Source organism: Chiloscyllium plagiosum, chromosome 23, assembly GCF_004010195.1.
Source record: "Chiloscyllium plagiosum isolate BGI_BamShark_2017 chromosome 23, ASM401019v2, whole genome shotgun sequence".
In the NCBI taxonomy this organism is placed as follows: domain Eukaryota; kingdom Metazoa; phylum Chordata; class Chondrichthyes; order Orectolobiformes; family Hemiscylliidae; genus Chiloscyllium; species Chiloscyllium plagiosum.
The window spans coordinates 12,074,872-12,101,280 of record NC_057732.1 but is presented as its reverse complement, the minus strand read 5'-3'; the positions used below and the strand labels follow the sequence as shown (position 1 = coordinate 12,101,280).

Sequence of the window (26,409 nt, the reverse complement as noted above, 5' to 3'; positions counted from 1 at the left end):
AAATGGAAGGGGGGGGGGGGGGGGGGGGGGGGGGAGAGAAAGAGTAGCTGGGAAAGCAATAGGTGAATGCAGGCAAGGGCAGTTTCAAGTAGTGTTATCTTTCAATAGGTGGAATGAGCAGCGACAATCCATTTAAAGTACCATTTTAAAGACTGAAAAAACAGAGAAACTTAATGGAATGCATGGAAAAATGTATGAAAAAGTGGCAAGCCAGATTAACAACACAGTAAATAAAATATACAGATTCCTGATTTTCAGAGAGTGGTGTAAGTACCAAGAGAAGAAAGAAAAGCAAGAAAGTTATAACTAATCTAATAAAAGCAAATTACCACGGATGCTGGAATCTGAAACCAAAAGAGAAAATGCTGGAAAATCTCAGCAGGTCTGGCAGCATCTGCAAGGAGAGAAAAGAGCTGACATTTCGAGTCTAACTGACCTTTTGTCAAAGCTTTGACAAAGGGTCAGTTCGACTCAAAATGTCAGCTCTTTTCTCTCCTTACAGATTCTGCCAGACCTGCTGAGATTTTCCAGCATCTTCTCTTTTGGTTATTACTAATCTAAGCTGGTATTACAGTCTTCAGATTGAAACAAGATAAAAATGTTATGAACCATGAACAGTTTAGGTAACGAGGAATTGCTCTTAATGGCTGGTTGTTTCATAACTAGAGCAAACAAAGGTGATTAACAAAAGACTAAGTAATCATGAGGAGAAACGTTTTATGCAAAGAGATGGCATGCATTCAATGATGGAGTATTAAATATTAATTCACAAATAGCCTTCAAATGGAATTGGATAAGTACTTGAGAGAATATTGTAGAGTTTTGGAAAAAAAGCAGGGAGTGGGAGCAACTGTATTGTTCTTTGAAACAGCCAGCATACAGGTGATTGGTTAAATGGCCTCGTTCTGTGCTGCACATGTTCTTTTATTTTAAGACAATGCCTGAATCCCAAGGATTGAAGGAGATTGATCCAACAGGCTATTTGTGAGGTAATACAAGCTGTAAATGATGTTCAACTACATTCGCAGACTTGAATTATTTGACAAATGACTATTCAAAAGCTGTTAAATTGACAGTGACCCAAGATAATGTCTTCAACTGATTTTTAATTTAAGTATCTGTTCTGTATGAATACTAACATTTTGTAAACTTACCATGTTCAGAGGCGTAAACAAGAAGTGCACTAGGTCAACTGCACTAGGGTTCTGAATATGTGTTCTCAGTTTAGCCTACAACAAAATAAGAAGAAAACATTTATTGAAAAATAAATCCAAACAGGTCATAACCAATCCTTTTAAAAGGTCTCAAACTGCAAAGAATGTTACATTCCTTATGATAGCCTGATTTTCAAGCTAATATTTTTACTATAATAAAGAGACGCACAAGACTGCTCCTTACTCCTTCAACAACTAATGTTTTTTAACTGTTTGAACCTGGTCACAATCGTAATAATGAAAATGCAGAAATCTTACTTTATGTTCAGGGTATGCATTATAATTGCCAAACAAAAAAGAACCGTGATAACACAGGAACCTACTACTGAATACGACACAAAGGCACAGTTTTATAAATACCCAAAACATCCTTAATTCAAGCTTACATGCTTTAAAAACAATGACTCACCAGGAGATTAAATGCATGCTTGAATTTCTGAAAACAGTCAATGAACTCATCTTGTGAAGGTGGCTTTGCCCGGAGTGTCAGAACACCCTCTAATGAAGGGGGTTGGTGGACAAAAGATAAAAAACATTCTAATATTAATGCCTCTTAAACTGGCATTTTAACATGGATACTCAGGCAAGAGACGAAAGAGAACATTATGTAAATCAATTTCACATCATTAAACAAAGTTTGTTTGTATCATGACAGTATTAAATCAGAGACAAATTCCATTTAGTTGAGTTCCATTTACAATCCATTTTACATATCCGTTATAAATGCAAAATTCATAGACATTAATCAAGGACATTTAATCACAAATGCTCATTAATAAATTGAAAATAACTGAGCACAAGCAAAAGAGAATTCTTCTCAAATGAATCCATGTGAACTGTGCTTCTACAGCATACAATTTTATAAGCACCATGTTTAGACAGCTTTGATTTTGAGAAAAGTCACTTTTTAAAAAAAGTTTACATGCTACCACATTTCCTCTAATACCTAGGTACTTTACAGCACAAGTAAGTTTCACCAAGCTGAAAAACATGACTTACCTCCTGGTCCCTTCTTTTTGCTTTTCTTTGATTTCTTCCGTTGAGAAAGCTGAGAGAAGGCTTCGGCAGCTTTTTGAAGTTTGATGACAAATGTTTCTACGTCATCCAAAACATGGTTCAAAATTTGCTAGTTACAAAAAATTAAATACAGAATTTCAGGAAAATCAACATGGCAATACTTAAAACTTAGAAAGCACCTTTATTATTTAGCAAGCATTAGGTTTTATTACTGCAACAGATTAATAAGTAACTTTATCAAGCTTTGTTTTAAATTTTCACAAATCGATCTAAAAGAAATGCATACTTGTGACCAACAGTTCCAAGCATTTGCCACGCCCAAAAATTTGATTGACATTTGGAGGTGATGACCAGGAGTGTAGATGACAGTGGTGCAGTTGATGTAGTTCAGCAAAGTCTTACACAGGAGACTGAAAGAAGTTAAAAACACTTGGGAATCCAGGTTAAGTCAGCAAATAGGAACCAAAATTGGTTTAGTAGTAGGGGACAGAGCAAATACAACATTTTGAGTGACAAGAGGCCAATGTCCAATGATGTGCCGCACAGATCAACAAATTTGTGAAGCGCTATTTTTTTTTGGGGAGTTTTGGTTTAGTCAACGAGCTCAACATGTGATTTGTGATGCAAAGTAACAGTAACAGTGTGAATTCAGTCCCTGCACCGGCTGAGGTTGCCATGAAGTTCCCACCTTCTCAACCTCTCCCATTGCCTGAGGCATTGTGACCCTCAAGTTAAACCACCACCAGTCACCGCTTTCTCATTACAGCAACCAGTAGGTTGCTATGGTGACTTTACATTTTATCTTTAAACCACAGGAATTAGGGTGGGACTATTAAATCGCTCATGACACAAAAATAATATTGAAGAAAACATGGAGGCAATGATAAGTATGCAGATGACACAAAGATTGGCCTGTAGCTAACAGTGAGGAAGACCATCTTAGGTTATGGGAGGATAGCAATAGATTGGTCAGGTTGGCAGATGGAATTTAACCCTGCTAAATATGAAGCAATACACTTTAGATGAGTTAACAAGCCAAAAGGAGTTATCAATAGATAGCAAGACACGAGAAAGCTCAGAAGAACGCAGGAATGTTGGGATGCTGGTCTACAGCTCCCTGAAGGCAGAACAGATTAACAAAGTAATTAAAGATAGCATACGGGACACTTGCCTTTATCAGTTGAGACAGATTACAAGAGCACAGGGGTTATGTTGGAATTGTACAGGACTTGGGTTAGGCCACAACCAGAGCACAGTGGGTGCCATCTGATTACCAGGATGTGATTGCACTGGTGAGGGTGCAGACGAGATTCACTAGAATGCGGCCTGGGATGGAGCAATTTAGCTTTGAAGAAAGGCTGGATAAACTCAAATTGTTTTCTTTGAAGTAGAGAAGGTCAAGTGGGGACCTGATTGAGGTGTACAGTCAGTTCTGCTATAATGCATGTTTCTTCAATGTGAATTGGCTTTAACACAATTGAAGAAATTAGACTGTTATTTGTAGAACGCAAACTTTCCTTACCTGTATTGGTTATAATGCAATTCCAGTCCCATTAGTTTAAATGGCACGGCTATTGTGCGATTTTCTTATAACATGAGATCACACCAGAACAAAACTTTTGCATTATATTAGAACCGACTATATAAGATTATGAGGGGCAAGGGGTGGATTGAAAACTGCAGTTCCCTCAGTTAGAAGTAAGTAACAAGGGTACATGATTTTCAAGTGAAAGGCAGCAAGTTTAGAGGGGATTGGAGGTAAAATGTTTTCACTCAGGATGGTGGAATCTGGAAAGCACTGCCCGGGAGGATGGTTGAGGTTTCTTTTAAAATGTAGGTGGATAAATACGTGAAATGTTGTAACATTTAAGGCTACGGATGAAGTACTGGAAAGAGAGACTAGTGGAGATTAAGGTTACTTTTTTAAAATCAATGCAGACTTGATAGGTTGAAGGGCCTTTCCGGAATGATTTTATGATTCATGGTCTGAATAACACTAAATTATGAAAAATTAAAAAATATGAAAAATGCACTGGATTAGATTTTGCATAATTAAACTATATACATAAACAGGTCAAATCCTGACAGGCTTGTTTCAAAATTAAAAAGTTATCGCACGAGATGTGATAGATTTAGCAATATAGTCAGAGCTATTGCATGCAGACTCATTTACAGTACATTATCTAAAATAAACATTTGCCTGACTTCCTGCTGTAGAGAGACTGGATTACATTTATGCTTTTTTTAAAAAAAGCCGTCTATCACATCATATTCTCTGCCCTGGTCTCAAGTTAAGAGGCATTCACAAAGGTTTCTGGACAGCATGGAAGCATCCCACCACAAACTGACCTTCCTGTGCATTTCCCACCTGTTTCTGTTCATCAGCTCCTGATGTACATCTGATCATTCCAGACACAAAATTTGGGTTTGTGTCAGTGAATACGGTCAAGAGGATTGCTAGTGTTTAAGATAGATGAACATAGTGGGTCTTCATGCACATGACAAGTTCTGAGAGGGCGCAGTGATGAGCCATCTCACATGGTGCCTCATTCTTGCAACTTTCGCCATGTCTTCACTGGAGATAACTTTCACCAGAGACAAATTTCTGCTGTAAAGTAACATCTGTTCTTAAGACATAAATGACCTGTACAGCCAAAGCCAGCAAGCATTGCTGAGAGCTTGAATGTGGCATGGACAGTGCAGTGAAATAACCAACTTATTGTGGCTCCTGGCAGTCCCACAAGGGAACACTGATGGAGATGTATCAGTTATTTTGAATGAGGAATAACGAATGGATAGGATGAATACCCCAGGTCTTTTTTCAGAGGGTGAGAGAGAGTCCACAACTAGAGGGCATAAGGTGAGGGGAAAATGTTTAGAGATCACGGGATAACATTTTCATGGCGTGAGTGGTGCATTTATGAAACGAGGTGTCGGAGGAAGTGGTGGAAATGGGTACAATTACAACATTTAAAAGGGGCCCAGATGGTATATAAATAAGAAGGGTTGAGGGGGATGTGGAATAAGTAGGACTAGGATAGTTTGGAATGTCTGGTCAGCACGGATGAGCTGCACTGAAGGGCCTGTTCCCATGGTTCTATGACTCTAAGTATTTTCCTGCTTTTGTCTACCATTATCCACCTGCCTTTGAGATTAAAATAAATTGGAGTGTGTGCATAATATGCTAGTGACCTGTTGGCAAAAACACAATGAACAATTAATCAAATCAATCCCAATTTAATAAATCAGTACAAAAAGGCATTGGGTAAAAATGGCCTTCAGAGTCATACAGCATGGCAACACACCTTTCAGTCCAACCAGTCCATGCCGAACATAATCCCAAACTGAACTAGTCCCACCTGCCTGCTCTGGACCCATATCCTTCTCAACCTTCCTTATTCATGTGTCTATCCAAATGGCTTTTAAATGTTGTAAGTGGACCCACATCCATCACTTTCTCAGGAAGTTCATTGCACACAAAAAACCACGAAAGAGATTTGTCACTGGTCTATTTTTAAATCTCTCTCCTCTCACCTTAAATGTGCCACCAGTCTTGAAATCTGCCATCCTAGGGAAAAGACAACTACCATTAATCCTACCTATATCCTCATGATTTTATAAACTTCTACGTGTCACCTCTCAACATCCTATGCTCCAGTCAAAAAAGTCTCAGCCTATCTAGCCTTCCTTTATAACTTAAAACTTCCATACCTGGCAATACTCTGGTAAATCTCTTCTGAATCCTCTCCCGCTTGGTAATATCCTTATAACTGGTCAGCCAGAACTGGATGCAGTATTCCAGAAGAGGCCTCACCAATGTCCTGTACAACGTCAGCATGACTTTCTAACTCCTATACTCAAAAGAACTGAGCAATGAAGTCAAGTGTAGGAGAAAGTGAGGACTGCAGATGCTGGAGATCAGAGCTGAAACTGTGTTGCTGGTAAAGTGCAGGTCAGGCAGCATCCAAGGAGCAGGAGAATCGACGTTTCGGGCATGAGTCCTTCTTCAGGATTCCTGTTCCTTGGATGCTGCCTGACCTGCTGCGTTTTTCCAGCAACACAGTTTCAGCAATGAAGTCAAGTGTGCCAAACACCTTTTTAACTACCCTGTCTATGTGATGCAAATGTCAAAAAGAATTATGTACCAAGACAACTTATCATTGGGAATCAGTTGTGCTCACAATATTATTGGCAAGTCACCATAAGATCTTCACTCAGAATCTGAGTTGCAGATTTGAAAGAAGGGACATAAGATAGTGAGAAAGCTGGTTTAGATTTAGAAAAGGAACTAAAGTCTAATCCTTCATAAGGTGGTGAGATACGTTATTGTTAACATGAATGCTTTAAATGAACTTGGACGATAGTTTACAATGCTTGTAGAAGGAAAATTTGAAAATATATTAATGGAGTTTCGCATAAAGTAAAAGTAATTCATTGGACAAGAAAAACGTGTAACTAGACCCCCGGAATGTTGACAAAAGTTTTCCATTGAAAGACAAAGTACCAAAAGTGATCCAAATTTCAGAATGGACCATTTTAGTCTTTTGAAACTCAAACAATTATTCAAACATTATTTCAAGAGTTTGTAAGAATTCAAAATGATTTAAATGAAATTAAAAACTCAAATTATGCGGTGAAAATTAAACCCAACAAAAGAGATGCCTGGGTTGCTATTTTAGTATGATGTATCAGTTAAAGCTGTGTGTAAGGAAAAGTACCAATAATCTTTAGAGAACTGAAATTACGTTTGCCAATAAACATTCAATAGATGCCTAGTACAATATTTAGACTATACTACTTTCAAACATGTTTGTCGACCTAACAATGTTTTGAATTACTGGCATTAATGGTTGGGACACATGGAAAAGTAACATAGATTTGTCTTCACAATTCTCTAATACAAAGAGAGTGAGTGGTAAAAATAAGTCCTTTATTAGATTTTATGCAAGAACAAAGGAAGCTTCGTAGAGAAGACTGATGTTACACTACTTTGAGTGACACAAGATCATGCTGATTGTTGGTGATACCACTGTTGGTTGTACATTTGTACTTTGCCAGTCGAATTTTAAGATTAAAGGTCAATTGTCAACAATAACAATTAAATCTGGAAAAAAAAAAGGTGGTGAACAGGAATGTCTGGGAACATTTTATAGTCTTTTGTTTCAGTTTATATCTCTATCATCTTCCTGGGCACTGAAATAAACAGTATGAATTAATATAAGTAAGGAAGTTAATTACAAGTAGTAGCCAATTCCGGAGTTTTTGTTTTTCCAATGAAGAAACATTGAAGATATTAATCTTGTTCTTTTCTGAATGATTTTTAAAAAGCACACTCTGAAATTAATTGTTTTGCAAACTTTGCACTTGTCTTTTGCATACAACATGGCAATTCATTTACGTGCATCATTCCGATTAAATCGAGTCAAAGTGATCTCAGCATTGATTCCATTAAGTGTAATAATAAACCATTTTAACCAAAGCAAAAAACAAAGTCAGTTTTCCTCAAATGCCATTTGTTAAAAATGCCCATATAAAATACTGTAAGTTGACAAAAATATGAAACATTTTTGGGGAAAAAGTTTATAATACACTCTTACCACATCTCTGTCAATCCTGACTGCTGCCATATCTGGAGTTTCTTCAGGTTCATGAATAACCTTCTGTTTTTCATCTATTGACAAAACAATATCATAATAAAAACCATCTTATGCACATTTTGCTACACCATTTTTAAAAAACTGACAACTTTGTATAATGACAGTTCCTTTGCAGAACAGTATATAGTGATCACTGTACAGCATTGTAATAACGTCTAACAAATACAGACAGTACAGTAAATTCAATGCTGGTGCAGCATGTAACAAAGATTTTACCTTTTATTTACCTTTTATTAAATAATGACATTAAGGAATTTCACTGTTGACAAATGAAACATCTAATTGTTAGACATCCAAGGTCAAAGAAAAAGCAAAGAAAGGCTTCAAATCATGATTATCTTTCACACTCAAGGTATTTTAAATGCTTTATGGTCAGTGAAATATCTCTGGTGCAATCCTGTTACAAAGCGGAATTGTAGCCAATTTGTTAGGAGCTCCCACAAACAGCAATGTGAAGATGTCCAGATAATCTGTTGTGATGTTAATTGAAGAAAAATATTGGCAATGACATTGGGAATATTCCTCAAAATGGCCAAGGGAATTTTACATTCAGAGGTATGAGATGTTTCATCCAAAAGACAGTGGTTTCTACAGCATTCCCTCCATAACATAATATTAAATATCCTCAATCAAATGCAACAGAGGTTACTATAGAACAAAGTACGCTTTACTTTAGCCCAGCTACGTGCCTTAGCCCTGTGCTGCTTTGCCCTGGGTGATGTGAGCTTCATGTTGTTGGAGCTGAACCTATCCAGGCAAGCGGTGATTATTCCATTAAGTTCCAGATTTGTACTTTGCAGATGGTTGGAAGGCTTTATAAAGTAAAGAGATGGGGCAAAGAATATACAATCTCTGACCTATTCCCATAACCACTGTGTGTATTTGCCTGGTACAGTTAAGTTTGTGATCAATGAGAGTCTCTTCTCCCCTTCCTATCCTGCTGGAAAAAATCTTCAAGACATTTATAATTCATGTGGCTTAAAAGTTTGTCACATAGTAGCTGAAGCTGAAATGCTGTCCAGTTACATAAAAGCTCAACTGTATCTCAGCACATAAGCTAACACACTGTACTGACACACACACTCACGTGTAAATGGTAAGAAATAGGTACTACCAGGTCACAGAATTACTAAACTAAAACAAGGTCTGACAGCAGCATAGAAAATTGCTGGTTCAGTAATGCTTTAAACCAAAGCAACATCATTCACAAATGTTTCCTGTGTTCTGACTACTTGGATAGCTCGTATTTTTGTAACTTGCCTTTGCAATTAAACTTTCAACATGTCAAATATCACCTCTGATTTTACACGATGCACAAATATTCACAACATCAACTTGTTTTTAAATCAAACCTAATTACCTTGTTCAGGTAAGGCCCAAGCTGACCAGGCTGCTACTCGACTCCTAACATCCACCTGTGTAATAGTTCCTGGAGGTACGGGAGCTGGGGCACTTGGTGGTGGTGGGATGGAGGAATTACCTGCATTTATAATCTTTCTGTAGGCAATTAAAAACAAAAATGGCATTCCTTCAGAACACAAAAGGACACAATGGACATTATAGATTACATGATAGTTGACATTCACCTTTACACATAGGAAGAAAAATGACAGTTATTGAAACAGATCATGTGGCATCAACCTCATTGCAAATATTACTTAAAGGAAAAATTCTTATCCGGATATTTTTGTTGCTTTTCTTTTTACCTTAAGTAGGGGAGTTGAATTTTACATGCAATACATCATAAACCTTTTGGATAATCAGAAAGTGAAGTTATATTCTGAATTATCGCACCACTGTTAGTGATTCCAAATTGCATATGGTTGATTATTTAGATGTCAAATTATGTCTATAAAAATATGAACCACTCAATTGGAGATCTGAACAGAAATCTGAACAATGAACAATACTCATTAAGCTTGTGTGCATTATGCACATCTCATCAAACCTTGGCTTAGTCCAAATAAATAAGAGGATAAGATTTGTACCTCAAAGTGTCAGGCCTTCTCTTCTGCTTGTTACTTTTACTGTCACTGATTGCACTTTCAATATCTGCATGGATCAGATCAGCCTGAAAAAAAACAAGATTTTGAACTGAGTCGGACTAACACCACTTCACAAAGTCTCTAGCGATAAACAATGTGTGTAGAACACATCTGTGCAAACAAAATATCCAGGAGCTTGAGTTACCTTTTACAGCCTTGGATTAGCAGTTGTTTTTGAAGTAAACTTGCTGAATGGTCAACATTTTGTATTTTTATTGCATGCTTCACACTTTCTGACACAAGGCATAATGCCTGAATTATCAAGCTGGATGGAAAAGCCCTGTTCCCAGTTCCAATCTCAAAAAATTTATTTCTTGAAAAAATGGATCTCTTCAGAGCACTGAACATCACAAAGGCACATGACATAGTATAAATATTACATACTGTTATTCAGAATGATACAGGTTTTGTCCTGAAGAATTTGTTGCAAAATGTATTGTCAATTAACCATAAGTTGAGACACAAATAACTAAGGTTTTATACAAAGCAGCTGAAATCAAACAAAGTACTCAGAGTCAGAGATGTACAGCATGGAAACAGACCCTTCGGTCCAACCCGCCCATGCCGACCAAGTATCCCAACCCAATCTAGTCCCACTTGCCAGCACCCGGCCCATATCCCTCCAAACCCTTCCTATTCATATACCCATCCAAATGCCTCTTAAATGTTGTAATTGTACCAGCCTCCACCACATCCTCTGGCAGCTCATTTATTACCTGTACCACCCTGAGAGAAAAAGTTGTCCCTTAGGTCTCGTATCTTTCCCCTCTCACCCTAAACCCGTGCCCTCGAGTTCTGGACTCCCCAACCCCAGGGAAAAGACTTTGGCAATTTACCCTATTCATGCCCCTCAATTTTGTCAACCTCTATAAGGTCACCCCTCAGCCTCCGACACTCCAGGGAAAACAGCCCCAGCCTGTTCAGCCTCTCCCTAAAGCTCAAATTCTCCAACCTTGGCAACATGCTTGTAAATCTTTTCTGAACCCTTTCAAGTTTCACAACATCTTTTTGATAAGAAGGAGACGAGAATTGCATGCAATATTCCAACAGTGGCCTAACCAATGTCATGTACAGCCGCAACATGATCTCCCAACTCCTGTACTCTATACTCTGACCAATAAAGGAAAGCATACCAAACACCTTCTTCACTATCCTATCTACCTGCGACTCCACTTTTAAGGAGCTACGAACCTGCACTCCAAGGTGTCAAATATTACCAGAAACATAAATATAAAGGTTCAATAACCTTTTGGATAAAACATTTCACAAATCATTGTAATAGTCAGTGTAATAGAGATGTACAGCATGGAGTAATATTTTAAACAACTTTATAAAAAGTCATGCTGTTTTCCTCAAGAAATTGTTAATTTAAATACATATGCTATTATCCAAGTAGCATTTCCACGACAAAAAGATTTTGTTCACCAATTAAGATAAAGCAGAGAATGAGCCAACTTCTTCAGCAATAGTAATTTGTGTTATAGAATTAAGCAGAGAGTAACCTAGTAGCAATTTATTTGACTGCCAGGTTAGTTCAGCACAGCATGTGCGTTCATATTTTGGGCAACCCGCCTGAAGAAGAGTTGCCAAGTATTGATCAAACACGAGTCCATTTGGGTCACTTTCACCTCTTCCCATTCTAGCTCGCTCAGAACATTTTTGTCAAGGACTGAAATGAAGTCAGTCCCAGTACAGCAAACATTGAATTTAAGACAGGGTGAAGTGTGGAGACCAGTACAAGAACTATCTACTGTACATAAACAAGATGGAAAAAAAGAGTATTTAAAATTTTCAAGTATTCGAATACTTCCTTACTGCTTTCGCACCAGTCTTTGACATAAATGTTGAAGAATGTATTGAATGTGACCCAACATGTTATAAATCTGCATAAGACATGAATATCGAATCAGGTTATTGTTGTAGAAAGCAAAACAATTACAAACCTTAACTTCATCACATTGGAAAAGGTGAATGTCTGGTTTGCCTTGGCCAGATTCTTTACAAATGAGCGCCAGAATGGAGTCGTAGTTACAGGCATTCATCATAGACTGACAATGCTGGATTGTGTTAAAGGGGAAGTGCTCCAACTCATTCTACGATGAAAGCACACAAAATTATTTTTTTAATCTGGGCTATTAAAGTCTTTGTTCACTTTTTTCCTTCAGTCTGTGCTCCTGTTTTTCACACTTAATTCTTTCCATATCTCTAGATACAGCCAGTGAGGCAGGAGAAAGACATCAATTTGCAGACCTCAGCCACTGTCACTGTCACTGCCCTTCTGAACTGTTGGATGTTACTTGAAAGGAACCTAATTTTAACTGTCTCAGAAGTGAATCCAAATATTCTTCTACTCTCAAGTCCACACCTCCTTGCTGTGGAATACATCAAGCTTTTGCCTTTCTCAACACATACACAAATCCAAGTCATACCCTTTCCAAGTGAAAAACTAGCCGAAGTTTTAACTACTTAGTTCATATACAAATCTCAAGGCAATTTAATTCTTTCTCATGATGCCTTTGAAGCTAAAATATTCCTGCTTTCATAGAGTCACCGAAAAGAGGCATTCTCAAGTAGTACTAATCTGTGGTCTACACAAACTCAAGTGGTCCCTGACAACTATACTTAATAGTTGTGCAAGGCAAGATATTGCTGGCCTCTGTTAGTATACATTGCATTATGATGATTTCAGATTTCTGTTACCAGCACTCCCAGAAGATTCTTCTGGCTTATATCTAGCTCATCCAGTGTCATCATTACCTACTCAAATTGACATTTGGCATCTCAATTTTAAAAACCAAAAATAAAATCTCAATCTGTACCTTGAAACTCCACCAATTTAGCTTGTTCTAACAAAATGATGCATCTGTCATTCACTTTTACCATAATCAGCAATCCCCTGCCCCCCACCAGACTAAGCTTACTGCCCTTTGTGTCAACATAGCAGCTTCATTGTAACTGCCTCTGCTATTTCCAACTCTCAAACTTTATTTTAAATTTATTCATGGAATGTCAATGTTGCTGGCTAGGCAAACATTTTTGTCTATTTCTAATTGCCAACCATATTAGTCAGTCTGGAGTCACATATAGACCAGACGAGGCAAGGACAACACCAGTGAACAAGAATCTTTTTAAAATGACAATCAAAATAGTTACATGGTAGCCATTAGTCTGGAATTTTATTCCAGATTATTACTAAATTCAAATTTTACCATCGGTCTTGGTAGGATTCAAATTCATGTCCCAGAACATTAGCCTGGGGTTCTGAATAACTAGACCAGTGAAATTACCACTAACATTTTCAGTCTATTTCTGAAATGCCTCCCCATTACTCCACGCCATTATTTCATCCCATCTAACCCGATGAACGAAGTCTCCTGTGACAATATGCTAGATGCTCATTAAAAGTATGCATATAAACAATTAACCTAATCAGTTATTTCTTCAGAGTATTAAAATTAGCTTGACTTCATCAATTCATTGTTCCATATTTCACCAGGTATATCATTACAAATTTCAAGAGGCCTCTCAGCACTTTTACTGAAAACGTCAGTGTTCCCTAATTATGTTTCAAGCATAATTGTTATATCTTTTCTAAGTTGGTTCTAGAGTTTTAATAAAATCTTTAAATAAAATCCTTCATTTTGAAGTTATAGCTCTTCATATTATAACCAAAGATTTCCAATGATATGTTAATAAATTCTGGACATCTACATGCAGATATTAATTCAGTGTACACAACAACATAGATCAACAGGGAATCAGTTCAGCTAAGAACAGATTTCTGGCCAGTATAATTTTATACTAATGTGCATTGCTGTTAGCTTTAGTTATCAATAACCACTACTTCTCTTAGCAGCACCATTATCACTTTAGTTTTTTTAAAAATAACTTCCCCACATTCCAAAGGCAGTTCGTCTATGAGTTTTACTTTGGACGTACTACAGTGAAATCAGAAGTTGTAGTAAATTTCTGTATATATTGGCTTAGCCAGTCAATGGTCTGGTATTTTCAATTTGAAAAAGGCTTGGACAACCTACTGTGGCTTAGCTGCATTGATGCTGAGCCATATACCCAGTTAACCTCTAAACACTGGTAAAGCTGATCAAGTGTCATTTATGAACCAGACTGTCCCTTGCCTTCCCCAAAATGTAGGCATGTATAGGAAAAGACAGCAACCAACCAACCAACACTGCATTCTGGTTTACCAAAAATGCATCATGCAATTCCTACCATCATCAGCTGCCTGCAAGTTACTATCAACCACTTAAACATGCATTTCCACTTTGGATGGCAGCTAATTGACAATCTCAAGGGAAATTAAAAATGAGCAATAAATGTTGGCCTTGCCATTAATACTCACCAACCCAAACACAAATAAAGTTGATCAAGTTATAAACCAATATAAATATGTTTAAACAGATAAACCAAAGTAGTTTTGGCAAAAGGGCTACAGATTTACAAACTTTACTGTTTTCAAAGTTTGGGAGAAGATTTGTAGCTGGGTGCTCGTTGTTGTGGTTCTGTTAGCCGAGCTGGGAATTTGTGTTACAGACGTTTCGTCCCCTGTCTAGGTGACATCCTCAGTGCTTGGGAGCCTCCTGTGAAGCGCTTCTGTGATCTTTCCTCCGGCATTTGTAGTGGTTTGAATCTGCTGCTTCCGGTTGCCAGTTCCAGCTGTCCGCTGCAGTGGCCGGTATATTGGGTCCAGGTCGATGTGCTTATTGATTGAATCTGTGGATAAGTGCCATGCCTCTAGGAATTCCTTGGCTATTCTCTGTTTGGCTTGTCCTATAATAGTAGTGTTGTCCCAGTCGAATTCATGTTGCTTGTCATGTGCATAAGCTACTAAGGATAGCTGGTCATGTCATTTCGTGGCTAATTGATGTTCATGGATGCGGATCGTTAGCGGTCTTCCTGTTTGTCTTATGTAGTGTTTTGTGCAGTCCTTGCATGGGATTTTGTACACTACATCGGTTTTGCTCATGCTGGGTATTGGGTCCTTCGTTCTGGTGAGTTGTTGTCGGAGAGTGGCTGTTGGTTTGTGTGCTGTTATGAGTCCTAGTGGTCGCAGTAGTCTGGCTGTCAGTTCAGAAATGTTTTTGATGTATGGCAGTGTGGCTAGTCCTTTGGGTTGTGGCACGTCCTCATTCCGTTGTCTTTCCCTTAGGCATCTGTTGATGAAATTGGGCGGGTATCCATTTTTGGCGAATACATTGTATAGGTGTTCTTCTTCCTCTTTTTGCAGTTCTGGTGTACTGCAGTGTGTTGCGGCCCCTTTTGAACAGTGTCTTGATGCAACTCCTTGTGTGTGTGTTGGGGTGGTTGCTTTCGTAGTTTAGGACTTGGTCTGTGTGTGTGCCTTTCCTGTATACCTTTGTGGTGAATTCTCCGTTCAGTGTTCTCAGTACTATCACGTCTAGGAATGGGAGTTGGTTGTCCTTTTCTTCCTCTCTAGTGAATCGGATTCCTGACAGCGTGGCATTCACTATTCACTATAAATGCCGGAGGAAACATCACAGAAGTGCTTCACAGGAGGCTCCTAAGCACTGAGGATGTCACCTAGACAGGGGACGAAACGTCTGCAACACAAATTCCCAGCTCGGCGAACAGAACCACAACATTTGACTGTTTCTCTGAAATGCCAAAAGTAATGTATAATCTTCATCAGCAATAACACATTATACAGCTGATGCTTGAAACATGGGTTGTTATTTAAGTGGCAATATACTAAGCAGAATGCTTAGATTAATGTTTGTAGCCCTCATTACCTCAGGTGACATGAGGCAACAGAGTATAAGCTCATAACCAGAAACGTTTGACTACAAAACTATGTTTCAAAAGGATTACAAAAAAAAAAGCCCTATTTCCTCCAGATCCTCACTTATTCACCCAAGATGCAAATGCTAGCCAAACCCATTACTTGAATAAAAAGGAAAAATCTACAGGATGCCAATCACATTTCAAATTTCAAATGAATAGCTTGACACTTGAGACATCCATTGGTTTATCAAATCTTGCTAATGAGTTTGAAATTGTAGCAAATTGAGTGTTTTTTTTAAAAACGTTGTCAAAGTAATGAGACACTTCTGGATAAAACTGAGCACGCATTTGCATAAATAGCCATAAAAGCTACAAAATACAGTTTAGATGTTGGGTAACATTGCCTTGAAGCCACTAAATGAGATCACTGAGGGGTTTTTAAAGCACGTTCCAGTTAACAATTAAATGCAAGCGGTAGAGAAATAAAAGATATTCTTTGGATTGACTGATTGAAATATGTACACAATCATTACATTTGGAATGCTTAAAAAAAAAATCAAGGTAATTTAGTATAAATTTAAAGTACCATTCAAGAATAAAGTTTCAGGAAACTGATCTAATGACAGTGAATGTGCTCCAAAATAGCTCCGAATAAGCATGATGCAAACTTGGAGGGGGAATTTGTAGGCAAATGTTCCATATTTCTGCTGCCCTTCGGTTGAGATTGTGGGTTTGAAGGTGCTATCAAAGAGGCCATTGTGAATAGGTGCAGTGTATATTGTATACACAGCAGCCACTGAGTGATGATGGTCAAGGAAATGAATGCAAGTGTTGGATGGTGACATACAGGTGACTGAAGCTAAAAGGAAACACATGAATTTTCTTTCGTCAGCTCGAATGCAATGTTGAGGGTTCTTAATTTAACTTCTGGCTTTTCCTACATATGCCTACAATTTGGGGAAAGGAAGACAGTCTGGCTCAAACAGCATAAGAACAGGTTTGACAAGTGTTTAATAACAGTGCGCCAAAGGTCAGTGTAAAAATGTTAACTTTATCTACATTGAGCTAAGGTGAATCTTTAAATATACATCATAGTTGCCATGGCGATTACCCAGAACTCATGCAGTCAGACTTCTGGCTTTCATCCTAATTTCAGAACAAAAATACTGTACACACTGCAAAAAAACCACTGTTTAGGTAGCTGAACTCCATGGCCTGGATACATCACGGCATGATAGCTGAAGAGGACCTAAAAATTCCCACTATATATATATATATGATGGAGCTCACTTGAAGGATTCTGAATATTTCATTTCTGAATCATGGTCGAGTAAGATGCTAAGTAGACATGAACTTACAAAACTAACATTTAAAACTACCTAAAGTGAAGTCTGACAAACTGAAATTTTAATCCATCGAAGTTATTTATTTGCATTTTTCAGCCAATCAAAAAGCACAATTACACTTGCACTATTCAGCATCTTAGTTGCTGTCAAAACATACAAAGATACCTTAATGTATGCTTTGTTTGGCTCTTCCTTTCAAGTAATATGATAATTTTGTTAAATAAATTTAGGCAACTTCTAATATATGCAGGTAGCTATTCAAATGCCAGATAGATGGTGACATGTACTGCAGTTTATGTTAACAAAATTTCTAATCTACCATGTGCTCAAAAAGTAGCTACATGATATTGATAGGCATTAAATTTGCATTTTACTGAATTTGCTGGCATCATTTGAGACTACACAAAAAAAGTGTGAGCTAACAGATAATCTAACACTGCTTAAATACATTTTGCAACTTGGAGCTTTACACAAGGAAGTCTACACCTTTGTAATCAACTCCACATCAGTTAGGAAATTGAAAGCTCAGTACTGTATTAAATGTAATGCATTGTTACCTGAATTAAGTGTAACCTCTAGCTTGTACTGGGTTGGCTTTGCCACCAATTTGTGAGGAAGACTAATCAAAACATCAGTGTAAGAAGACTTATCGATAACCATGTGTTGTACCCATTTAGCATCACACTAACTTCATGAAATGAGCAAATGCCATTTAGCTGCATGTAAAAAGAATCAGTTGACAAACCATTTGCAGTCAACCTTCTCCATGATTTGACTTACTTTGCTCTCCAGATCAATCAAACTGACAGCTTTCTCATCCACCTGAAGTAACATGTCCTGGGTCCAGACCTTGCCTTTTGCATCAAGTAGTTTTAGTTTCCTTATACCATCATCTATTGTTATCATGGCATCCTTCCGATCCACAACAAAAGTTGCAAGGTGCTGTTGGAGAGAAATTGTATGAGAAATTGATAAGAATTACATGCAATCCAGTAGCAATCATGCTACACAGCATTATTTTATTTCACAGAGATGCTATCACAAGTTAATATTTCATTGGTACTTGGATTGATACTTTGAATCTAGGGGCCAAATGCAAGTTCATTTACATGGGAGTCACCCCACCTACTACCATGAAAAAGAGAGTGTGGTTTTCATGTACAACATTTCAAACATCAGAAGCACATTAAAATATACACAACACAATTGAGAGTATTAGTTTTGAATCTATTTCAATTAAACACCACATAAGATTATAGGCACTGCTTTCAGTATTTATCTCCAATTGGATTAAATTGATCGCGCATGCATGAAATTACTGTAAGTGAGAAGAAATTAATTACCTCAACACGATATTGCGAGGTCTCTGACATTACAACAGTTGATTTTGCATAATTCTTTCTTTGTTCTGTAGAATTCAAAAAAATATACTTATTGAAGATAACTCATTCTGCTCATTCTTGGTGTGTGTTTTAAAGTAATTTTTCATTTTAGTAATCACTTAATAATCCTAGCATTTATGATTTGCATTAAAGTAAACATTTTGAAAGCTTAACTGTCAAGATAGAAATGCAAATAACTTAAGTTACTAAAGATTTTCAGCACGACATTGCAGCTTGCTATGTGTAGGGAAATACAAATGTAGAATTCCATCACCACTTTGGTTAGGGTAGAACTTAGAAAAGGAATAATTTGATGGCAGAGTCCCTTCACCTTTATGGAGCAGAATTTAACCAAAATTGAAGTTAACCAAAGTTAACCAACTTTAAGTTGAAGTTGAATTGGGTGAATCAGCAAATATCTCAAATTGCATTTTCAAAGTGTCAAGACACCTCATATTCCGCTCCAATGAAGTCAACTGAGCTGAATATCTGGCAGAACGTACAAAAGACAACCAATGTGATGTTTGCTAAGTGTTACCGTGACCAATTTCTCTCTCACACACACATTTCATGAAAATGTATTCCAGGAAATCAATTAGCGGTACTAACCAGCATTTTATCTGTGCATTTTAATTCCACATTGGTCAATAGAAATTTGTAATAATTCTGGTTTGCATGGCAGTGAGCAAGTCCTTGCAAAATTAGATTATTCACACCATTACAGCATGAGGGAAATGACAAATTACAAAGCTTCAGGACATTCATTTACAAATGAACTACTGGTTCAAAGGTGGGATGGAACAGGCAGAACACATATTGGATCCTTAACAGCACTTTTCAAATCATGGCAATGCATTGTTCAGATTCCTTCAAGCATGATTGCTAGACATGCTATTCTGTAAAACGGAAGACAATTTCTCCCAGACCTCTTCCACATTCGGACTGCAACCGATGTTTCACTATGTTCTTTGACTAGCGACTCCCCTTCGCCAATATTGCACAATTGGAAGGGAATTATATATCAATCATGTCTTTCTGCATAGAACTCAAATTTCAATGATATCTGATTAGATCTGAATTTTCATTCTGAATGCCAATTTGGATCAGAGAGAACAAACAGAATCTTCACAAATTACTCACTCACAGAATAAAAGTGCATCATTTCAAATTGTTTCAGATTGAATAATTTAAAGTCACTTATACTTCCAGAAACAAATCTGCATGACATTACATAATACACATTTTCAAACTTTATATACTCTTAAACACATTAAAGTTTACTAATACAAGAAAAGCAAGCATTAATTTATTCAGAACCTCCAGACCGAGAGGTAGGCACAAGGAAAACTAAGACAAAAAAAAAGGAGCGTGTAGCAGCCGCACCAGAGGAAAGAAATTAAAATAAATTCTACAACTATTTTTTCTCCTTTCCAGACTGGAGAGCTGAGCAGAGAGGAGACTAGGGAGAGATGCAAAGCATAATGTTCAAGAAAGATATTTCACAAGAATTAGGGAGCTCAAGGCTTTGCGAATGGTAGATTAAACAGATGGTATGGCGAAAACACATCAAAGATTGAAATCAAACCATGTTTGCAAGTGAGGATAAAAAGATGATTTTGAGGAAAAGACTGCAAAATTGCAATAATAGATTTCAATATTAAGATTTCAAACCGATACTCTGGGGGAACATCAATACACAGGATAGAAAGAGTGGGAATTTTCGCAGGACTGAATACCTGTAGCCCAGTTTTGGGAAAAAAGAAGATAGAGCGTGGGAAATCATTAAAAAAAAGCATGGAGTAGCAAAGAGACAGTAAAAGATTTCAGCAGCAGAAATCAAGATCTGCGAGGAAAGCAAGCAAAAGTGCAGGATAAAAAAAAAAATTGAGATCTGAAATCTACCTTACGGTCAAATTGGAAGCCAAAGTTGCGTTTTATTTTTGATCTAATTTCTTCACAGGATATAGGTGTTATGCGCTGGGTTAGCATTTACTGTCCATTCCCTTTTGCTGTCAAAAGGTGTTGTGAGCAGCCTTTTTGAACTGCTGCAATCTATGTAGTAAGCACACCCAAGTTCAGTGTGAAACTATTCGGATTTTGACTTATCATGCCTGAGATGCAGCAGTTATAGGGGATAGAATTGACGGACAAGAGACCAAAGAATTTGGGGACTATTTCATCCTTCTGGATTTCACATTGAAGAACACTGTGGTTCAATAAAGGCTGATGCCTAGAAAGTTATTCAACAGCACCACTATAATTAATGAAGGTACAAGCAGCAGTTATTTGCATGTTCTTTTAAACAATTCACTCAGGGGACATGGGCACTGGGTGGCTAGCCTTTCTTGTCTGTCCTTAGTTGCCCTTAAGGTGGTGGTGAGCTGCCCTCTTGAACGGCTGCAATATTAACATTTTATGAACAAGTGAAAAATATACTTTTCAGGGGGTATTAGAACTAAGATTCAGTTTCAGGTACTGTTGGCAATTATTCCCTTCTCTAGTTTAGAAACAGTTATCAATTTAACCAGCACTACCAATTCAATGACTAAAGGTTGGTCAATGCTGCATGTAACAAGGTTACAAAATATGGAAATCATTGGGTTCTGCAAATCTGCATAATGGGACATTCAAGTAACAACATCTCTCAAATCTCTATACCTTTTTCCTCAAACTACAACTCAACCATTTTTCGTGAAAAACAAACACTGTGATGAGCATTGAATCAGAAGTAAATAATGAATGTCTATAACCTACTTCAAAAACAAAACCTGGTTTTGCATTTAAATTACACATACAGTTTCATGAACCAAAATATGCAGCAATCACATCCAATTAGCAACAGTGACCTATTCCTAAATAGCTGAAAATGAGAGCAAGCAAGAGAGAGAGAATGATGAAAAGGACGAGCTAACAGCTAGAGTATGCAGTCTCAAAGTTGTAAGAGTGTTTAAAACAATTAATAAATATAGTTTATGTAACACCAAAAATAGAGTTAAATTTTTTAAACTACTCAAACATTTCAGATGAGAAAATGTTTATGAATTAATATAAAAGCTAAGTGTACAGTATGCCAAAGGACCTGTTCTTACTCTTATACACCAAACAGTAATAGCATTCGCTCAACTTTCAAAATACAAAACGAAATGAATCACTTTCACCCTCAAATTCTGTTTGTTGCAGTATGTTGACAGTCAAAAGGTACTTCAGTATAAACCCTGAAGTGCAGAAATCAGTTAAAAACAGTGAAATCTATTGTATTTTGGACTGCCTCCATTTCTACATGAGCAGTTTGCCTTCATGTTGATTCAGCAACATTATGCTCTCCCCTTGTATGTTCAGGCTAATTCACATGCTACATACAGCCCAATGTTCCAGCCAAATTTATAATATTTATACCATTACCATTTTTCCCCAATTAAGAGATTTAAAAGCCTGTTATGGGTTAGTGGTTTATCTAAGGGGAGTAATTTAATGAAACGGTGTTTTGCAATGTTAAGGATGCTATATAAATAGCAGGTTTGAATTAATAGTAAAAACATACAAAAGCTCTTCACAAACAGCTTTAACTGAGAGAAAGCTTCCATGAGTAAAACATTAAGGAGGCCTCCATATAAAAAGTGTTCATACTTTGCAACAGTTGTTGTGCCATCAACGAAATGGGATAAAAATGAGCCACAAAGTAATCCAGGGAGAAATCTCTGTTTCTAGTCAGAACTCTTGAAATGTTCACAAATCAGATGAACTCTAAGAATGCAAATAATTTATTTTAAACTTTCAAACTATGTTCCCCACTATGACCTTAACTTTTTAAATACACAGCACAAACACTTCATAATTAAGAGAAATCAGTAGGAAATGCAAATTAGTCATAAAAATGCAAAACTACACTCCACGAATTATCATTTTGCATCAATAAAAGTTTGAGTGTGTAAAAAGGGCTATTCAGTAATTTCAGCACCACTGCTTGAAATGGGACAAACATAACTGTTTCATTATAGAAGTAAATTTACTTCTTTACCTTATACGGTATAGAGAATACTTTCACATGACAAAACAGCACTGGAATAAAACTGCTGCCAATAAAAATGCACGTCCTGAAACATTATCCAAATTCCTATATTTAGGAACATGAGAAAATGTTCAGCAGTCAGTTTATAGAAATCAGCCAGATAGGTTTTTCTTTCAATTGTAATCAGAGTGGGATTTCTTGTTAAGCTAACTTGGCAATCATGAAGTACTTAGTAAAACTGCACAGGGGATTTTTTTACAGCTGCTGTTAAATAATTATTGTTCTATTTTAAAGAACAAAAAGCAAAATCCAAATAGACGAAGCACTTTATATTTCTAAGGAGAGTCAGCAAAGACACGGAGAAGAGCACTTTAACTATAACTTCCACATTCCAGCAGACTTGAACACTTTAATCAAAGCCATGGATTGCATTTCATTTAACAGTTGATCAGAATCAGCATCATTCAATGCAATAAACAAAAATCAGTCATGTTAAAAATCTAAAACCACTAACTTGGGAATATTTAGGAATAAACATTCCAGTGACCCCAAGGGTCAAATTTATCAAGTGTGCAGATGGACAAAATTTTGAAGCTCCATTTGTACAGTTTTGGTTGTGATCTCAAGTTGGGCAATAGTGCAAGGGTGATACTTGAGCTCCCAAGCTATTGCATTCTAACCATGCCTTCTGCACACCAATATTTATCCAGCTGATCCCCATGAGCACAAAGTCCCAGTAAACCCATGGCATTCCAATCCTATATTATAGTTAAATAAAGAGATAGCAGGTAGGCAGGAGCAATGCTGGCCCAGTAAAGACAAAGTGGAGATACTCTCAATCGTGCTGAACAATTACATTACTTCAGTTTTTACAGTAAAGAGGATAACTTAGCAGAAGGCCCAATGAAATTAATAGGGGATCAGAGACAGGGACTGAATAAAATAGCCATATCAGTAATGAGGAAATTAATAAATTGAGTGACAAATTCCCCAGGACCTGACAGTTTCCATCTAAGGGTATTAACAGTAGTAGGGGAGACACTATAAGCACTAAACTTTCAGAATTCATTAATTACAAGAGTTATTCCTCTGAATAGGAAAACTGCACATCACTAACTTTGTAAAAGTGAAAAAGAGGAAAATCAGGGTATTACAGATCAGGTGGCTTATCATCTGTGATGGGGAAATTGTTGGAGTCGATAATTAAGAAATTTTTCAGTTAATCAGGACAGCCAACAAGTAGCTCATGCCTGACAAACCTCAATTTTTTGCAGCAGTGACTATGGTAGACAAGGGAATATCGATGGATGTTGTTTATTTGGACTTGCAGCAGCATTTTATAAAGTCCCATAGAACAAACTGTTAATTAAAGGACAAGCCCATGAAACGGAGGGGAAATTACTGACATCACTGGGAAACAGAGTGGCAGATGACAGAAAGGAGGGATAATGGGTCAGTACACAAATTGGCAGGATGTGACCAGTGGTATCCCACAAGGATCTGTGCTAGGGCCTCAAATTATTCATATTATTTATTATGACTTAGATAATGACATCAGAAGTTTGCTGATCACACAAAGTTAGGCGACAATGTACAGTGTACATGATAGCATAAAATTACAAAAGAGATATTGATAGCTTAAGTGAAAGGGAAAAACTGTGGTAGATGAAACTCAATTTAAGCAAACATCAGGTTATCCATTTTGAAGAGACCTTGGAGTGCAGGGTCATAGCTCCTCGAAAGTGGAGTCGCAGGTAGATAGGATAGTGAAGAATGCATTTGGTATGCTTTCCTTTATTGGTCAGAGTATTGAGTACAGGAGTTGGAGGTCATGTTGCAGCTGTACAGGACATTGGTGAGGCCACTGTTGGAATATTGCGTGCAATTCTGGTCTCCTTCCTATCGGAAAGATGTTGTGAAACTTGAAAGGGTTCAGAAAAGATTTACAAGGATGTTGCCAGGGTTGGAGGATTTCAGTTATAGGGAGAGGCTGAACAGGCTGGGGCTGTTTTCCCTGGAGCGTCAGAGGCAGAGGGGTGACCTTATAGAGGTTTACAAAATTATGAGGGGCATGAATAGGGTAAATTGGCAAAGCCTTTTCCCTGGGGTCGGACAGTCCAGAACTCGTGGGCATAGGCTTAGGGTGAGAGGGGAAAGATATAAAAGAGATCTAAGGGGCAACTTTTTCACACATAGGGTGGTATGGGTATGGAATGAGCTGCCAGAGGAAGGGGAGGCTGGTACAATTGCAACATTTAAGAGGCATTTGGATGGGCATATGAATAGGAAGGGTTTGGAGGGATATGGGCCAGGTGCTGGCAGGTGGGACTAGATTGGGTTGGGATATCTGGTCGGCATGGACGGGTTGAACCGAAAGGTCTGTTTCCATGCTGTACATCTCTATGACTATGACTCCATGACCAAAAACAGATAGATCAGGGTAATTTATAGGTGTTTAAACACAGTTGATGGTCAGAGACATATGGGAGTTACAGTTTACCTGAAGTTGCAATTATACAAAGCCTTGGTTAGGCCCCACTTGGTGTGCGCGAATCTGGACACCTCGTTTTAGGAAAGATAAAGGGTGTGGAGGAAGTGTAACATAGTGATAGCTAGACTTCAGGAATTAAGTTAGATGGGGAGATTATACAAATTAGGACTGGTGTCTCCAGACTTTAGAAGGTTAAGGTGGAATCTGGTTGAAATCTTCACAGATATGAACAGGAAAAAGTAGAATAGATAAACTATTTCCACCGGTTGGGGATTCCAGAACTAGGGGACATATTCTGAAAATTAGGGCCAGACTGTTCACTATAGAGTGTAAAATTGCTTCCTCACATCCAAGGATAGATATTTGATTAGATTAGATTAGATTACTTACAGTGTGGAAACAGGCCCTTCGGCCCAACAAGTCCACACCGCCCTGCCGAAGCGTAACCCACCCTTACCCCTACATTTACCCCTTTACCTAACACTACGGGCAATTTAGCATGGCCAATTCACCTGACTTGCACATCTTTGGACTGTGGGAGGAAACCGGAGCCCCCGGAGGAAACCCACGCAGACACGGGGAGAACGTGCAAACTCCAATTTGGTACACACTTCCACAAACAGCAGTGGATGCAGGATGAACTGTTAATTTATATCAGAGAAATAATTTTTTTTTGTTAAGCAAAGATATTGAGAAATATGGACCAAAGCCAAGTAAATGAAGTTCGGCCACAGATCAGCCATGATCTCATTGAATGGGGGAAAAGCAGACTCGAAGGGCTTAAGAACCTACTCTTCTTCCAATGTTCCACTCCTTGTACTCAAATAAGCCTCCAGATCTTCGGTCTCTCAGAAGGAATTACCAGGAGCATCTGGATAGAGATATGCAAGCTTCATGGTAGCACAAATAAAGTTGGAAGCTCATCTTAGTAACAAATGCAACCTGCAATTTGTAAACAGCCTGACAATCTCAGATTCTTATCAGGGAAGCAGCATTTAGCAGACGTCATTGGCACTGTAAGGTCTTGAAATTGAGGGCAATTGGCACTGTCAACATTGTATCACATTTAACAAAGTCCGATTTTAACCATTAATTTGACACAGAGTTGAAGCACAATTCGTATAACACATCATATTTTTAGTTTTATTGTTACAGATGCTATTTAACAATGCTATTTTCAACTAAGTTCAGTGATCCATTTCAACTTGCAGACCCATTTGAAAGTGAGCACCCAAGCTACTGATCACACTTATTAGTGAACAAGACTTTGAGCATACTGTAGTAAGGTATTTTCAATAGGGTGATAACATGTACAGCAATTAATATTTTTGGTTTTTGCACTCTCTGGAGCAGAAGGAAAATTCACACAATATAACAAAACACAACCCATCTTGGTTTTGTTTCTACCTTTCTTTTTATGCTTTGAAGAATGTAAGAAGTACACCCCATCAGCTCCTAAGACAAACAAGGGAAGCAAAATGCTGAGTT

General features: G+C 37.6%; 1 protein-coding gene across 4 annotated transcripts in view; it reads right to left on the bottom strand.

Moving 5' to 3' along the window:
- The window catches only part of eps8a (epidermal growth factor receptor pathway substrate 8a), a 171,379-nt gene that overhangs the window by 46,019 nt on the left and 98,951 nt on the right, over positions 1-26,409 (bottom strand). For all 4 annotated transcript variants that reach the window (XM_043713537.1, XM_043713536.1, XM_043713534.1 and 1 more), the window contains exons 3-11: positions 18,383-18,447; positions 17,820-17,981; positions 11,877-12,026; positions 9,877-9,959; positions 9,249-9,385; positions 7,829-7,902; positions 2,214-2,340; positions 1,624-1,712; positions 1,155-1,229 (exon numbers count right to left, since the gene is read on the bottom strand). In XM_043713537.1, the coding sequence (XP_043569472.1) occupies positions 1,155-1,229; positions 1,624-1,712; positions 2,214-2,340; positions 7,829-7,902; positions 9,249-9,385; positions 9,877-9,959; positions 11,877-12,026; positions 17,820-17,981; positions 18,383-18,447 (962 nt within the window). The remainder of the gene's footprint in view (positions 1-1,154; positions 1,230-1,623; positions 1,713-2,213; positions 2,341-7,828; positions 7,903-9,248; positions 9,386-9,876; positions 9,960-11,876; positions 12,027-17,819; positions 17,982-18,382; positions 18,448-26,409) is intronic.